General features: G+C 42.0%; 1 protein-coding gene across 2 annotated transcripts in view; it reads left to right on the forward strand.

Annotated features, from left to right (window-relative positions):
* The window catches only part of pou6f2 (POU class 6 homeobox 2), an 88,226-nt gene that overhangs the window by 43,891 nt on the left and 26,410 nt on the right, over positions 1–17,925 (forward strand). For both annotated transcript variants that reach the window (XM_023950118.1, XM_023950117.1), the window contains exon 5: positions 8,927–9,234. In XM_023950118.1, coding sequence (XP_023805886.1) covers positions 8,927–9,234 — 308 coding nt within the window. The remainder of the gene's footprint in view (positions 1–8,926; positions 9,235–17,925) is intronic.

Below are 17,925 nucleotides of genomic sequence, written 5' to 3' on the forward strand. Positions count from 1 at the left end.
AAAAGATTTGCTAAAGGTCTGGCGCGTTTCTGAGGCGCGGTCCACCATGCTTTCAGCAACAATCTGTAGTCAAGCATTTTAAATGAAAATTGATTTGGGATTTACATGGCCAGCGAGGGGAAAATGAACTTATAAAAAAGTTGTAAATGAAATATTAGACAAGGTGCAGTGGGAGAGAGCAGACAGATGGTGATCTTGTGGAACTGGAACTACTGCCTGGCAGAACTGGGTTGACATTTTACATTTATCTGAGTTCTGCATGAGTTGTAATGTTAATGGTAATTTTATGGGACTGAACTGGAATGAAATTGGTGTTATCTCTGATTGCTTCAAATGTGGAATTGTGTAAAGGAGCAAAACTGCATCCTTTATTCTTCACCCCACGGTAATGTGAGTTATTGCTTGATCTCTCATCCGAGGTTCAGCCCGTTTTTATCAGCCTGTTGTACTCAGAGTGCCTTATATCTCCTTTTCCCACCAGGATTAAACACAGGAAGTGCTGCGTTTTGATATTGGTGCAAATGTTTCCCTCATTTGTTCAGCTGGTCTTTGCCTTTGTTACGGATTTTCTCCTTTTTATTTTGCATCACAGACGGCACAAGTTGGTTTTATTGGATGGCTGAAATAAATAATGAGCTTACAGTCCAGCATATGCTTCACACTGCAGCCATCATATATCCTCATTTTTAAAATATCTTGTGCTCTAAGCCATCATATTATCCATATGGATCCACATTGGACTTCGTAACACAAGCAAATCAATGTAGCATTACACTCCAATCAATAATTCCTACACAGCCCAGATGTTTTAATTTTGCTCAATACCTGGTGCACTGAATGTTTCCTGTTCTCTCCCTGTTTATGGATTTTTTTTTTCCTTGCTCAAAAGAATAGCCACAAATTTTGGGAAGAAGAAACACTGGGATTCTGCAGCTGCAGCAGATAAACTGTGGCAGTCTGGGAGGCATCCTGGATCACACAGAGGTCATCTTTAAACACGCCTCTCCGATTCCCTGTCTGTGAAACCAAAGAGCCCTCGGTGGCATTTGTCAGCAGATGGTATGGAACCAAACCCCTCACCAGTCGGGACTTCTTAGCCGCTCCTGAAAGCTTACTGTGGTTACTAATTGCTGACCAGAGCCTGATTACCTTAATTAAAGGCGGAGGTTTCTGGGGGCAGGCTTTGTGTGGGCTTTTATCAGCATCAGTGCAGCTTAAAAGGTCCCGCAGGAGGCCTGAGGAGCGTGTAAGTCCCGCAGGGGCTATTTCTGGAGTATACGGCAGACATATCGCAGATGGATCCTGTGGCATCAGAACAGGACAGCATGTTTGAAGAGAGGTATCTGTTCCATATAGATCAGAAGAAATCCGTAAGAGCTTCTTAGATTCTCCTGTTTTTCCCTCCAAACAAATTTTTTTGCTTTTCTTTTGGATACACAAGGCCGTTTCCTGAATTCCGTCGCCGTAATCCTCAATGACAAAGTAGCCCCCTTTTCTGCAGACACTTTGTTGGGGGGAGGGGGTTATTCACTGTGAAATTAGCCTTCATTTTTCAGTTGCAGTGAAATGTTTAAAAGATGGAGAGAGAAAAAAGGTCTGATTCAACAAAATCTGCACTGTTTTCTCCTCGCACGTCTTAAAAAAAAAAAAAAATCTCTCTGCACTTTTACTTACTATCCTCCCCGGGCCCCCCCTCCACCCCTTGCGCTGTCAGACACCTTGTCCGCATCCGAGGGAGGCTTGTAAGTTTAGGGTGCATACATTTCTTTTGATGATATATTGTCCCGGTGCGGAATTTCATTTACCGCTGCTGCCCTTTGCTGAACCTGTTGCTAGTCAGTGAGCATGATAAGCGTATAAGTAGCATGCTACTTCATTCATCATACATCGTTCTGGGCTCTCAAATATCTCATATGTGATTCAGGAAGAAACTACTAAACCGGCACAAAAGATCCCATCAGGATCAGCTGTGGGTCCATTAAACACTGTGTACAAAACACGGCAGAACTGCTGTTCAAACACACATGCTCTTTTGTTGCATCCACAACACATTAGGTTTTATTTCATGGTGTTCACATTGTTTATGTAGCAGGCGGGAGATGTATCTCCAGTGCAGGGCTGGCGTTGTACATAATTCCATGCACATTTGAATGCATGCATTTTGAAATCTGTTTTTTCCCCTCAGTCATAGTGGCTGCTCCGCGTTGTATTAAACAGCATTAATAATCACAAGAGGCTCAGTGTCACTCAGAAGTCTCCACATCACTAAGGCAGACAGTGTTGTGCTGCTGGGCATGTTGTGCTGTGTGAAAGTGCTTACACGCTCCCTCAGACAACCAAAGGGAATAATTAAAGACAGAAGATGGAGGCAGAAGAATGGAAAGCAAATCCCATTGTTTGGGGTTATTTCATCCCACTGAATTTCTTTTTCTCACATTCCTTCCCAAATGCACTGTGGGTATGTGGCACGTTATCAAAAGCATATGTAAGCGGAGCGGCGCAGAACAAAAGCCCTGTGATGTCCCCTCGTACCCATATTGTCTTTTGATTATTCTACAATCATTTTGTATCTGTGGAAGACGCAAAAGGAAAGCAAGTCTTAATAACCCCATAATATACAAGACTCAAGCTCCTCAGAAGCTGATATGTCTTAGACAATTTGAAAACAACCCTGCTTAGTGCTCTTTTGCTCCCTTTTTTTTGCCCTCAGCTCCTGAAAATCTGAGTTCCTCCCCAAATAATCCACAATAAAATTCAAATTTGAGGTGAACTAGTCTATTAGGGCAACTTTACTCCACTCCATTTCTGGCGCAGTAAATGTAGCCCCTCAATCTCTCTCAGCTTTTACTGTCAGTCAGAGAGCACTCAGTCATCTCCGTGCATCAGGCCCCGCAATATTGATTTTTCCACCCACTGAAACAGCCGCATGAACATAAATTTTGCATGAAGCTTTTACTCACGGCCTCTGCTTTGGTCTGACGACACATGATGGGACCATGAACACGCTGTAATAACCCGGTCTGTCCTGCCAGGCTTTTTCTCTACAGAAGGGGGGGGGGGCAAACACCTTTAGGTCTCTGAAGGACAAAAGCTGGGGACCCCTCACTGATACCCACAGAATTACAGGCTGCATCTGAAAGCATGGAGCGGGGGGACTCTCTTCAGAAAAGTGCAAATTTTAAATTTGTAGTTTTTAAAGGAGTGGTATTTTCTGAAAAATCTCAAAAAATATCCAATCTATGCAATGTTTAGTTCTACGTCAGATTGCTCTGAGAAATTGGTGTGCATTGTGTCTGTAAAACTACACCAAAAACAGATCTCAGTTTGTTTGGGACCCCTGGAACTTTGTCAAAAACCCCCGGAGGTTCCTGGACCTTACTTTGGAAATCGATAACAAAGCGTAAGCAACACCAAAGGGGCAACATTATTGAGTACACAGGGATTCTCTTGTGTGTGCAACAACTCCACGGAGAGGATTTGATTCTTTGAAATGCTTCCCTGTGAGAAGGAATTCAACAACGCTGCACGACATCGCCTTGCATCACAAAGTAAAAGCATTATCTTTGGATCCCTACTCTGTAAAATCTGGTGGCTCCACGATTCATTCAACATTGGCTTTTTCTCTGTGTTTATAGTAAACACCGGATTCTATTCTATATTCCTTGAATGCATTTAATCCGTACAGACCGGCTGGTAAAAGGTACCTTGTGGGAAGCGTGTTCCAGGTAGAGAGCAGAAAAGCTGTCAAAATTTGTGTTTGTTTTTCTTTCCTTCCTTTTTCTTAACTTCGAAGTGTCTCCTGTTTCAAGGTAAAAAGAACAGTGAGTTTTCTCCATCTGAATCATGACCAGTGTTAAAAAATGGACGATGCCCCTTTTCTGTACTTTTTTTTTTTTGCACCTTTGCTTTTACAACAGTTACCTGAAGTGCCCTTTGTTTTCATATTAACTTAAAAGGCAATATTTAAAGACCCACTCAGATGAAAATGATTGACCCTGGGAGTATTTCAGGCAGGCAACTCGAGCAGTGCGTTTACCTGGTAACTCCTCCCTGTGGGCGGTTCAGTCTAATCAACTCACCTGTTCAGCGTCCTACCTAAGTTCCAGGTGTGCGGTCCAATCCCTCTTCTTCCATTTCCACGAGCTCTGCGTTCATCACCCCACCCTCCTCCCCGGCTTCCACCTGTGAGCTCCGTTAGGGGTAGTTTAATACCCATAGTTTTCTATGCAGATCTTTGTTTTATGTATCTGAACGGAGTCTTATGCCAAACTAAAAGAAATATGGAAATAAATCTTCTTTACTGCATGAGTTGTCTGACTGAAATGGCATTTTGGAAGACATATGTAAAGAAAATTAAGCTCAGAATTGTATTTCTGACATTTCTTTCTATGGGGAATGAGGAAAAAATGCATTTATGAAAATTGCGTTTTTTAAAGTAAAGCCCCCTGCTCTGAGCTCTCAGCAACTGTAAGGGAAAGGGGAAGGGGGTGGGGTTGCTCTGCTTCAACCCCGCTCATAATTTAGAGGGAAAATTCTGATGAACTCCTGCCACTCTTCACAAACTATGTCCTAAATAACAGTTGTTTTGCGTTTGTAACACTTTACAACAGGGTCTTTACCTCTTTGAGTTACATTCTTTAACTATTTGATCTATAAAAGGGTTTGATTTAACATTTTTGCACTTTTAAAAAATTATTATTAAGTTTGGGTACACCTAAATGTTCATAATGAAAAGAAATGTCGGAAAGAACAGTTCTATCAGAGTGCCACAGTGACCCACAATGACAGAAGCTGGGATTGTCCAAGAGGAAATGAGTGCATAGACAGTACTGTTATCTCCTCCATCAGCGTGCAAGTGCTCTAATCTAATCTGCAGAGTGAAAAATGACCTTCTTTTGACCACCTTTATAATTACCAGATCTCTTAGAGTCTAAATCTCTTTACCTCCAGTGGAGTAATTATCTGCGTGACTCACTGAAAAGGCAATTGAGACACCACTTTATGGACTCCACCGTGGAACGTGAGGCAGAGCAGTAATTGGGATCTTGTTTGTCCCCGTTCGCTTCTTTCATTTAGGAAAAAAAAAACACAGCTGCAGCCGTGCTGATCTTAAAACGTCAAGCCGATCAAAAACTTCTCTTGGAGATAATTTACATTACATTTTACCAGCAGCAGCATTTTTCTACTTTCTAGTGAAATGACATATCTGTGCTGGAAGGAGGCGCCGCATAGCGGAGGAATTAGCGCAGAATCTTGAACCGCCTGCTCAAACAAATGTGCTGTACATGACAACTCACACACCTACAACTTTGAAAGGTGATTTTCTTTCGAATAACTTGAATCCCTCCTCCAACCATATAGAAAGTAGAACATTTTGATAGGACAACAGCCTTAGCTGAACCTCTACCAAGCACTAAAACTCGATGAGCACCTACAAATAACAATATAAATATTTAGAGACCCACTCCAATCATCTTTTGATCTATTTTTAAAGTACTCACAGTGGTCTTTTAATGTAATTACAATTATAGGTGGCAGTAATTCATTAGAAATTAACCTCCGACCATTGGCATGGAGCAACCCCGTCCCCCCTTCCCCTCGTCGCTGCTTGAGGCCCGCTTAGCGTATTTTCGCTGTCTCAAATACAATCTCTTACAAGCGGCATTTTTCCGTCTGCTCCTGATTCACACCAATTTGAATATATGCAATTTGTAGCTTAATTTTCTTCATACGTGTCCTCTATCATCCGGAAAATGCCACAAGAACATGTTGCATTTCTTTGCAAATACTTAACAGAAATTCTGCGTTTTCGTGATGTTTACAGGAGCATTTTTCACAAATAAAAGTGTATAATGAAACACTGTAACTGCAGGTGCTGTGTTTCATCAACTAGAAGCAGTAAACCCAGAGGAGAAAAGCCCTTTAAAGGTGCTTTAGCGGGCAGGGATCACTGATAGAGTTCTGGTAATGAGAGTTCAGACTGTCCCACCCCGACTCTTCAACACCGCAGGAAACAAAAATAGCCTTTTTTGTGTGACGAACGAGCCGTCTTTGACCCAGCCTTTCGACCTCTGACAATCAGTCTTGTTTCATCCCCCCCCCCCGGCACTTCAGAATGTGGTACCGGGACAGATAACAGTTGATTTCTTCTGTGGTACTGAAGGGCGGGGAGGAAAAAAAAAGAAGCAAATCTGGTGGAGATGGATCTTAGTCTACGTGCGGAGGTTGGAGTCTCACTCTTGTTTTGTAATTCAGACTCCCAGATTGTTAAATATTTACATATCCATGTGTTTAGCATCTCTTTCTGACTCCTTTCTCATTACCGACATGAACACAGGCAAGTAGGGACAACACGGACGGAGACTCCTTTGCTCTTTCAACCCTCAGGCTTGTTGAGCATCGTAGGAGACAAGAAGCAGTGAATATGAAAGGTAGTGAAAAGACAGTGGGAGATATAATGAGCACTATAGGAGCCCAAAAAAACCTCTTGCCCTCTCTCCATCACATGTGAAGCTCCCACTCTCATCGCAGGCCCCTTGTCTGCTGCAGGAATGAGCACAAACAATTAACTTGGACAAGCCGTTTGGATTATGTGCTCAAGCAAAGCAATCAGACAGCTGTGGTTACGAGAATGAGCTTCAGAAATCCAGTTGCCCAGTTAGAAAGGAATAGAGGGTCAGTGGTCCTGACAGTCTTAACAAGATGACAGAATTTATAAAGCACTGCTGTTAAAGAATATAGTTACCTGCAGTGTAGCCCTTATAATAAGGCCACATGGGGCTTCTTCCATATTCCCTCTGTATTTGTTTTCTTTTGCCTCATATTCTTTTGTTGTGCCTCTTGTTCCTCGGCGTAATGGCTGGCGCTGGAGGAAATTCTTCAATCGTCTTTGATCTTCGTCTGGTTTCGATAATTTTCTGACAGAAATCTCATTTTACCCCCCTTTTGTTTTTCTCCGTCTTTGTTCCCTTTTATTCCATTTTTAAATAGGCCTCAACATTTTGTCGTTGTGAAGTTGCAAAGGGAAAGAGCTCCTGTCAAGGGCTCGGCGCTTGCAAGACAACTTGCCCCAACATTTCAAGTGAGAATTGGACTCTTGCCGTTTGCACGGATGATTTATAATTCATAGTGGGGGTGTGAGAGAGGTGTCAATGTGTCATGAGGTAGAAGACATATAAAGAGTGCTGTTTACTGGCCACAATATGCTGGCTTCCTTCGGCTGAGCTTCTGCAGAGAGGAGAGAAGAAAGCGCGTTCTGATCTTCATCAAATGTTCATCCACGCCTGTCCTGAAGTCTAAGTGACCCTGCTAATCAAAGACTTGTCTGCCCTGATGTTTTATTCATCTTTTATGAGACAAGCGTACCTAAATTATTTAAGTGCATTGATTCACAGTGTATACAAGCTTGTCTACGCCATGTTCACAATTGCAGGGCTGCATTATCAATAGATGTTAAATCTGGAAGCATTGTTTTTTCTCCATTTCTTTGTGTTTTTCTGCTTTTTTTGGAAGCTGTAAATGGGAGACAAAGTGATGTTTCTTTGTCTAAATGCAGAAAATAGTCTTTTAAAGTTTGGCATCTTAAAACTTTTCATGTGATTTGTTTTGTTATTTTACTGACTGATATCTTAATCTTTTTTCGCTATTTATTTTATTAAAACATGCAAGATTGCAATGTTACAGTAAACACAAACTTTTTGGAGATTTTTTAACTCAGTTGGAGGGAAGTATTTTGAAAAAGTGTCCTTCCCAAAACAGTTTAAAGTTTAAAAATATAGAATATGTGTGATGTTTTCCTTAGTTAAAAGTGAAAAAGATCTTCCAATATAGCTAGTTCAATTTGTCTGAAAAATAAGTTTTGATGTCAAAATAAAATCTTAAAATTAAAATGCTTAAGTCTGTTATTTTCACAATTGGTCTTAAAATCATTGTGTTTTGCTCAAATATATAATTTTTAAAGTTGGTCTATGAAACACCCTTTTCCCAAATCTATCTTATTTTAGGTGCTACAGCAGTCCAACTATCCTCATTTCTAATCCTCCTAAAAGGACACAATTAAAGATACATTTTTCTTACAAATTAAATGTAAATCTACCTTTTTCCTACTGTTGTTAAATCCATTTGTATTTGTCAGGAGTCAATAAACTTTACAATTTGCTTAAATTAAGCAATTCCGTTTCTTGAAATCTTTCACAAAAAATTAACTTATCCTTGAAATATCTGTTTCCAATATTTGCTTATAATAAGATGAATTCAAGATTAAATGACTGAACAAGATTTATTGTCTTACAACAAAGACTTTACATTTTAAGTTAAAGTAACCAATACATTAGTTTTGTCTTAAATTATGTAGTATACGATAATTAAATTAGAAGGTGGACACAAATATTTGGTGAGATTTGTCAACGCAACCACCTTGCATGGACATGGTGGTTGGCTTTCAACTGTATACAACTGTTGCAGAAGTGAAAGTGAGTTGCTGTTAGAGCACCACGAATAAAAAATCAGCATGTAGATGGATTTCTTTTTTGCATTTGACTGGGGTTACCCTTTTCAACAGTTTTGAACTATTTAAGAAAAGATTTTGCTTTCTTATAAGGTACTTTTGGATTGAAAGAGTCTGACTTAGTCTGGTTTGGTATCTTTGTTCTCCATCTTTTTATCACTGATGCTATCATGCCAGACCTAAACCCTGGAGAAATTGGTTGTGGCTCCATCCAATTTGCATGTGTCTCTCACACTTCATCCAGTGTCTCCCACACGTGTGCATATATTTCTGTCCAAGGTGTTGAGACATTCTCCAAATAATGATACCTTTTTTATGTGCTAAAGCACGTGTTGTCAGTGATCTTGGCTCATCACTGAGTTTGAGCGTTGAAAGGTTTCGGACCCAGAAGATTCAACAAACTCTACTTTTCGTCAACAGCTACCTCATCACTCAACTCACAACTCCAGCACCTGCAGCAGCTCCAGCAGATGCAGCAGCACCACCAGCAGCAGCAACAGCAACAGCACCACCACCACCACCATCAACAGAGCCACTCCCACAATCAGAACCAGCTGCCATCCCAGCATCACATAACCCCACACAACCAGCAGCAAACTTCGGTCCCATCTCCAAGCTCCACCTGCTCCTCCGCGTCTGGACAACCACAGCAGTCGCCGCCACACCGACCCAATCAGTCCCCCGCCCGGAGCCTACCCTCACCTGTTACCCCCCCAATGCCCCTGCCAGTGAGTATACAGATTAACTTTCTGAGCATATTTTACACGTAACTTTAAGAAATCTGGGTTTTTCAGACAAGTAATCTCAGCTATCAAACAATATAAAGTCAAGAGATGGCAGCGCTTTGTGTAATGTCTAAGACACAACTGCCCTTACAGATGGATGAGCAACACATTCTCACCCCAACTCATCATCTATGGTCGCACATATTAACGCATTGGGTGAGCCCAACTCGTCGTTTTGACATGCTGCCTAATCCGATTAAAGACTTGGGTAAAATCTCACAGATTCTGACTTCCACTGTAATGATAATAATAATAACAGAAAATAAAGTATTTTTCTTTTTCTTCATATAGTCTGAAAGCAGTACTCGGTGTGTGGCTATCACTTAAAAATAGCATACATTTATGTTGGTATGTGAAAAAAAAATTGAAGTCAAATTTTTAACGTAAATCAATGTCCAGCATTTCCGCTTCTCTTAATTTCCGCATGTTGAAAAAACAGCGAGTTGAGCTCACCCAAAGTGTCCATATGTGAAGCGGAGGACATGTTGGGCTACGGGGTGTCTGCAGGCGAAAAAGGGACAAACGCAGGTGACCCGCAGGAAATTTTAAGATTGTAGACTCAGTGAACCCACAGAGCAAAAATGTACATGGGCACTTTTTTTCAACGGGCATGCTGCGAGCGACCAGTCAAAGCTAACAATTTTTCTCAATCATCCCCAAATTCTCCGCACTGCACGAGGACCCCATTAGTGCTGATCGGGTAAAAAGTGCCTGCTCCCTGCACATAGCCTGACTGTTGGAAATGAGGAAATTATAAAATCTGAGAGAGTACTAACACCTTGCCAAAGACTAGAGCATAAGGACACCGTGCGAGAAATATCACCCATATGTCATAAGTGCGTGCAGCTTCCATAAGCCTTATGAATACTTCACGATAAACATTCCGCACACACAACAATCGTAGGTTCAGTTTTCATGACATCCCTTGAGGTAGATGATGCAGCTACTCCTCTCTATGACCCGCCACGGGTCCGGTCATCCCAAAAAAACTGCTGCATGTGACTAAGGCATAAGGTTTTACAGTAACTTCAGGTTTATTTGCTAATATTGTTCCTTATAAGTGACAAACTAACTGTATCATTTCTGAAAATCCTGAGTGATTAGTGTTTTTGCTGTAGCTTGGTCAATAACTAATCTCAAGTGGGAAACACTGCTTGATTATCAGTGATTTATTTTTATCTTTCCATATGTTTTCCGGTGCTTTCCAGGTTTAATCAGTTTGTTTTTCTACCTCGTCTACCTGCTTTTTTGGTCATTTAGTTTGTCCATCCATCTCTGCCCTTCTGTCTGTCTGCCTGTCACTGTGTGACGATAATAACCTATTTTATATCCCTGCGGTTTCATTTCTAGAGGAAACTGGCCAGGGTCGCCTTTCTGTCCCTGGTCACATTCATCAGCGTCAGACCCTTATTGGGTTGTGGTGCAAGCTTCTTTATGGCCAGGATGAGTTGGGCTATTTGTTTCCCCTCGCAGCCCTCTCCGGCCCTGTCATGGCCTAGTGAGACTCAGCAGGAAAAACAGCCTCTGGATTTAATGGGCTCCGAAGGCTAGCCCCCTACATTGGACTAAACACACTATTAAGTCTGTTTGAAACAAGAAGCTGCTGGCCAACAAACAGATTTGCAGATGAGGCTTAAAGACCTAAAGCAACCGTAGAAGTTCTCAGCTCTGTCGGTTCTTCCGCCTCCAGAAGTTCCAAAGTGTCGATTATGACGACTGAGGACAGACCTCTCTGTGGAGAGGCAAAGAGGCCACATCAGCTATCATTAGGATATTGCCTCATCAAATGGGATTACGGAGTGTGTTCGTGTTTGTGCACGAGAGGCCATAAAAGGCTTAGTTTTCGTGGGTCGTCGCTTGAGGTTGACACCCAGGAAGGACTCACTCAAGGACAGGCCGCGACCCCAGCACCCTCTCACAGCAGCAATGGGATTTTATTAGCCGCTCTCCCTACATCCTTCATTTGGGTCAGTGGTGCTTTCAGACTATTGGCGGATTTGGTTTTTAAGACCCACTCCGATCATCATTTGATCTATTTTCAAAGCGTACCGGTCTTTTACTTATGAATTTGCTGTTTATAGACAAAAATTAAAAATCTTGTTGTTTTCTAGGACAGTTTCTGCAGTTGGGAAGAAATTCACCTTTGAACTGTAGGCGTGGAGTTAGCCTGCTTTCATTTTGTTGACACTCACTTGTGCTATCTTACAGCGCCTTACAACTGCAGCCTAACATTAGCTTTGCAACAAAAATGGCGAGCAACATTGGAGCTATTTAGCTGGACAGTTTTGGGACAGATACCATCTCAGACGAGGAAGACATACATGGATCTCTTTGTGGATGCATCAGAGCAGGGAGCTTGTGGCCTGCCGATTGTAGTTTATACATAACGTATTGTTACAGTCCCGACAGGCACACCTGCCCCAGTCTAGGGGAAAAACCACAAAGGGGCCATAACATGACGAATGGACACCAATGAGAATTCTGTGTCCTGTAAAACAAAGTAAAATTTTAGTGCTGGTTCAAAAATGAAAAGGTTTGGAACCTCGGACAGACAGTCAGGGTAACAGCTGACGCAGCCACGTCGACCGTCTGAGTCAGCTGCTCCCTGCTAAGGCTGCCTGATTAAGTCTGACCTAATCAAAAGACAGAAATAAACCCTGCAAATCAAGATTACCAAGGCCCAATCCCAAATTAAAATAATAAAAACCAGCAATTTAAGACAGCTGAAGACAAAAAACCAACCAGCACATGCTCATCTGCTCTCTCTGCCTCCTGGTTGAAGCATACCTGGCAGGTGCTAATCAGGATTAGTAGCCCACACCTCCCAGGTGAACAGAGTGACAGTAACGGGTTGGAAAGGGTCCAGCACAGACTGATTTTTTTTTTTTTGTCTGCTCCTCATTTACCACAATTTGAATAAAGCAATACTCAGAAACAAAGGCTACATTTTCTTTATATATGACATCCAGCATGCGAAAAATGCCACAAGAACATTTTAAAAACCCAATTTTTGGTGGAGTGGGTCTTTAATGTCAAAGAAAAGTTTGTTGGCATATTTTTATATATTCTAATTACAGAATTAGGACTACATAGCAGAGCCGCAATTACCATAATACAACACGCATAACACAGATAACACCCCCATTTTCTGCTGTCATCATCCAGTCTAGTAGAACCAGTCAGCCGTTGATCTATTTACTGCCAATGCAGCGCAGAACTACAGAGAGACAAACACTCATTATGTTGCAATTAAAGTCTCTTTGTAGCTCCTTCCTCATGGGAAGGGTATGATATCCTTTGTTAATTTGTACTAAGTCCGGATCATTCCTATCATCCCTTGTGTTTTTGCTGTTTTTAATTTGAGCGACAAAATTAATTAAATTGTTCATTAATTTTTCTCTGAAAACAAATCTCTCTGCAGCATATTATGTCCCCTTGAGTCAATGGTCTTCACTTAAATTACTGCAGCTAATTTGCTCTAATAGAGGAAGGATTCACCTCTTTGTGTCAACCACGCTCTATCTGCCATCCCGGCATGCAGAGGAGCACCGGATGTGGCCTGCAGCTGCTTGAAATAGCCACCAAAGTGATGACAAATAGACGGGGTGGGGAGGAGGGGATTATGAAATTTGCTTAAGTGCGTTAATGGGTTGATTGCGGGAGCCCGCTGGATTTTTGCTGGAAGTTGATTGATTAGAGCTGCGGGTTTTCTCCACGCCCGGAGAGCTCAGGGATTTGACGCGGTAAAGGCGCGCCAAGTCTGTTACACCGGAATTGATCTTAATTAGATCTGAAAGACCTGCCACAGCAGAATGGTCGCGGCGATTAAAATGAAAAACAGGAGAAATTACTGATCAAATTAATCATAATGTCGGGCTACAGCTGTAGGTCTGGTGTAATTTGCCACTCCAGTGACTTACATCAGCCCAGGCAGGGAGAGGAGAGGCGGTACATACTGATCCGTGGCAGTGGGAAGCTTAGGCCAGCCTATCAAATCTGTTATTGCGGGTGTGTATTCCCACACCTTCCTGACCCTGCTGCACCATCCAGTGGAGTCCCGGCATCTTCCTCATCTAATTAGCTGTTTTTGTCTTAGACATTATGTCTTTCTCCATCCAGAACTGTGTAAAACTCTGGCGTTCATGTCAAGGCTTTCTTGTCACCAGCATGTTGTGTGTTCACTAATAGCCTCTGACCTTGGCCAGTGTCTGCCTGGCTGGTTTTCGTGGCGCTCGGCGGAGGTGGAGGCGTCCTGTCTTCCTTGTCTGTCAGCCTCCTGCCGTCTGTCTCCCTCCTTTTTTTTTTTTTTTTGAAGTTGTCTCCTTGATCGTTGTCAGAGCCCCACACTGGGCCTGTCCACTCTCCATCCACGCACTCATAGGGGTAATTACAGCCTAGGGGTCTGCCTTCTTTCCCAGTGCTCCACAATTTACTACCAAAGCGTCCACAGACATCTTTCTTCTTCCACACTGCACCCCGACATCACAGGACCGCAGGGCCTCAACCCACAAGTGCTGCAATTACCTGAGTCTCTCCTCAATTCCTTTCTACCCCCCCCCCCCCTATTCCCCTCTTTCCTGTGGCTCCCTCACTATTCCTCGGCAATCAGCCTTCATTAGAAGCCTCTGGTGAAAAGCCATCGTCACCAAGGTCAGCGGCTGCCAACCACAACGGCCTTTCACAGACCCCAGCTGTCTGTGCTTTCTATCTTTCCTTATCTGCTTGGCATCTCCCCCCCCCCCTCCTCCTCCACTACTGTTCACTCCTCTTCAAATCTTAGGCCCATCTCTGGCGCTTTTGTCTCCAGCTAAGGCCCTCTCAGACACTCATGTCACTGTTTTCCGCTGCAGTGCACTTTTACTTGTGTCAGCCGCTGTTACAATCACCTCTGTCCATTTTGCTCCAAACCTCCTCTTCTTCATGTAAAGAAACCCCAAATAGAATTATTGAAATGTGCGGATCAACTTAATGCTCATTTATTTTAGAGAAACAGACACATTTTAATCTAATTAGTACTTAAACGTTTAAATGTAGATTTACTATCTTTCGCTAAAAATGTACAAAATAAAATTTAACTCTTTAATTTTTATTTTAGTTTACAATATCGAAATATCTTACTTTTTTGTGTTAAGTAGTAGCACCTTTATTTTTCCAGGTTAGTGATGTTTAAGACTTGACTTAGTCATGTGGCTCACACAGATATCAAATCAAATCCAACTTTATTTATAAAAAACTAACACTTTTCATGCTTTGAGCAGATAAAAGTACGGTGGCTCTGAAAGGCTTATCACATCAAGTAATCACTCAACACAAAAACATATTAAAGATCACAACGACAATTAAAGAAGCAGACAATAAAAAAACAGCATTACGTTTTAGATATCAAAACAAAATTCCTAAAAAATAAAACAAAAAAAAAGGAAACTTTTCAGAAAAGGAAAAGTAATTTCCATAAATCTAAATCAAAATAAGAAGGAAAAGATTGGTATCGAGGAACATCACCGATTGGACGATGATGTTTGTTCAACTTTTCAACTAGAAGTTATTGGACAGAAGATGTTTCTTTAAGTTATGACCACAGCCACTGCAAAAGTTCAGTTAATTTTGTTTTGATTGCTTTAGAAAAAATCTGAAAACTTTGAAATGAAATAACTCAGTTGGGATGGGATTTTATAAATTTGCTTCTTCCCACTCCTTTTCAACTAATAAATGAAGCTCTACTTGACCTTAGTAAATAATCTCTATTTTAATAAGTTTAATAAATCTCTTTGATTTTTCCTTGTGTTTATTAATGCTTAAAATAAACCAAAGCAATCAATCAATCAATCGATTTCTAAAATGTAACATTGTTCTCTTTGTTAATTTTGCTTTAAGTGATTTGTTGAAGTGATTTGCACTTCAGGGCCACCATATAAAAACGCTTTACAGATATGAATACGTTTTACATTAACAGGACAGTTAGCATCTGTACCAGAGGTTTTTGTTTAGGTTAGCCAAAATAAAGTTAGTTTAATTTAGATTTTTTTCTTTTTGAAATCAGATTTTTTATTTAATAACACCAAAATTCCCCCCAAAGCGCTCAAATATAGTCGTGCTCCTATCCTCTTGACTACTGGAGAACCAAAGGTTTGTCCAGTCACATTTTTTTCAAATCCACCACAAACTACAAATCCCAGAACCCCCAGCCTTTCACATTTGGTATCATTGAAAAGCCCTAAATGTCCTCTTTGGATACCGAAAGGGGTTAATCCAGTAGTACGCAGTGGTTTGGGGATATTCAGGTTTAGAAATGTCCTCTACAGAGGAGAAATCTGCAGTCAGGAGGATTTAACATGTCTGTGTGTGATATGGCAGTTGTGTGTTGAAGTTTCTGCCGTTGCCGTGCGGCGCAGGCCATGCACAGGCCTTCAGCACTGCAGCAGCACAGCCTCTCATTAATGCACAGGAGATCCGGCTCTTAAGAAGGCAGAAAATTGCCTTACATAACAAGCGCTCTACAATTTAGAAATACAAATGTGCACTGTTGACTGAAGCAGAAAATAAGAGTGTTGCCCATCAACAGCCCCGCATTTCATATGAATAATTATAAAGTGTGGGGGCTAGATGAGGAAAACAACCTGACCATGACAGCTCTACTACTTTTATTTACTTCAAATGAGGGATTAGGCTGCAGGAAAATCTAGAGACTTAAGGAAGAGCCTTGGATATCGGAAAACTTAAATTTAGTATATTTCTGGGGGATTATTTGGAAAACTGTGAAGGCACTCACTTCTAAAATTGCACCTACATTACACCTTGTTCTTACTTTGAGGCTTTTCCTGGGTTCGGTTGGCCTTTCGGTTTCTGCAGAGTTAATATTTCCCTTCACTTTTCAAGGTCTGTGATGTTTCTGAACCTGACAGTGAAAGTGGGCAGAGGGCTTCCAGCTTAGACACCCAGCAAAAAAGGCACAGCTCCCTGATCAGCCCACGTGCACACCGGGGGCAACTCGCATTAGACGCCCACATGGGAGCCCTCAGATAGAGCGCCGCGCCAGGGCTCACCTAACAGTGGATAAGGAATAGGGTTTCTTTAATTATGAGGCAGGGCTGTGACATTGAGTTCCCCCCCTTTCTCCTCCAGCAGCCTCTCAGACAACGTCTAAGTGCTCCGCTCCGCTGAGGAGGCCAGTCCCCCCGCGGGGCGCGATTCCACTGCCTGTAATTTCTGATGCCCATTAGTGACCGCAAACAGAGCACCGCGCTCACACGAGGAATACAGCTCCGCTGCACAGCCGCGCTGAAAAAAGACCCTTTTAATGCAATGTTATTGCATTATGCCCTCCTCGTACACCAAGTCAAAAATCCCATTTGTGGTCCCTGCAGACTATTATCTGAAAGTCTTCTCCATAGTGTCTTTGGTTGTGGTTAACAGGCTAAATTTGGCACAAATTCTGCAAGTGCACTGCAGGCTGCGTCTTGAAATTTCTCGATTTTATGCTATTTTTCTGTTCTCTGTGGGAACGTTTCCCCCCATGGATGAGCTTTCTTCCTTAACCTCACCATCGAGGGACGTCTTTGCAGTTGAGACTGAAGCAATCAACCCAGCCATACATTTCATCGGCTCATCTCCCACTTTATGCCAATTTCACTCGTGCCGACAAATGCAAGTGTTTTTTGGGAGAAAAAGTGAGGTAGGCAGCGAGGCGTAGACTTGCAGGAGGAAGAGGGAGAGGGTGGTGGATTTATCGATCAAGGGTGACCACATCTTAGCCACAGAAGCCCTCTTTCGCGATTAATCTTAGGGCTTAGAGACGCCCAATGACACATGACAGGCCTCCTCCTCAAACTCCTCCATTTCTCTTCATTACTGGCTGTATTTTTGGACACCACAGAGGGGAGTAATCATTTACCTTTATTGTGTTTATAAAGCTGCGGCATGGATGACCCTTCCTATATTGAATTGACGACATCAAAAGATCACTGGACATTGATTAGGAGGATATTAAAGTCATTCAATTGCTATATTTATATGTCAAACAACAGAAAAGGGATGCCATTTCCATCTAAACGAAAAGGAATGGGATGCAATCAGTCTAGTCAAAATAAGAAAAAAATCTTTGATCGTACACTGAATATTACAGCTAATGTTCATCCAAAGGCTACAAAGAGTCTTTGTTAAACAAATCCAGAATGATAACCCTCATTTTTTATCCTGATCTCATTTTCTCAGAGCAGCTAGAAACATAGCCGGGCATCTGCCTGAAAATCCTAGCTGGGGCAGCAGCAGATTTACTGCAACGGCGGTGCTGATTTCCAGCCAGGCACCAGTAGGTTACAGAAATAACTGCACCAAATATGTCACATCATGAGCGGAAACGGTCAGCACTTTCCTGTGGATACTCAATCACAAAGTAGTTTGAAATTTAATACATCTGGAAACAGCTAAATATTATAGATCATTCCCCAGGAAGAGAAACCGTGTAAGAGGATTGTAGTATAACTTATATTTTTTACCTGCAGCGGTCCCTATCCAGAGGAAATATACCGCTGCCGGTGATTGATGACCGAGAGCCCACTCTGAGGTGCCGTTTCTCCACAATTATCAACGAATGGGCCGCAGCAGATTACATGTAATGATTAAAGCTGCTGTTAA

Source organism: Oryzias latipes, chromosome 20 (assembly GCF_002234675.1).
Source record: "Oryzias latipes chromosome 20, ASM223467v1".
In the NCBI taxonomy this organism is placed as follows: domain Eukaryota; kingdom Metazoa; phylum Chordata; class Actinopteri; order Beloniformes; family Adrianichthyidae; genus Oryzias; species Oryzias latipes.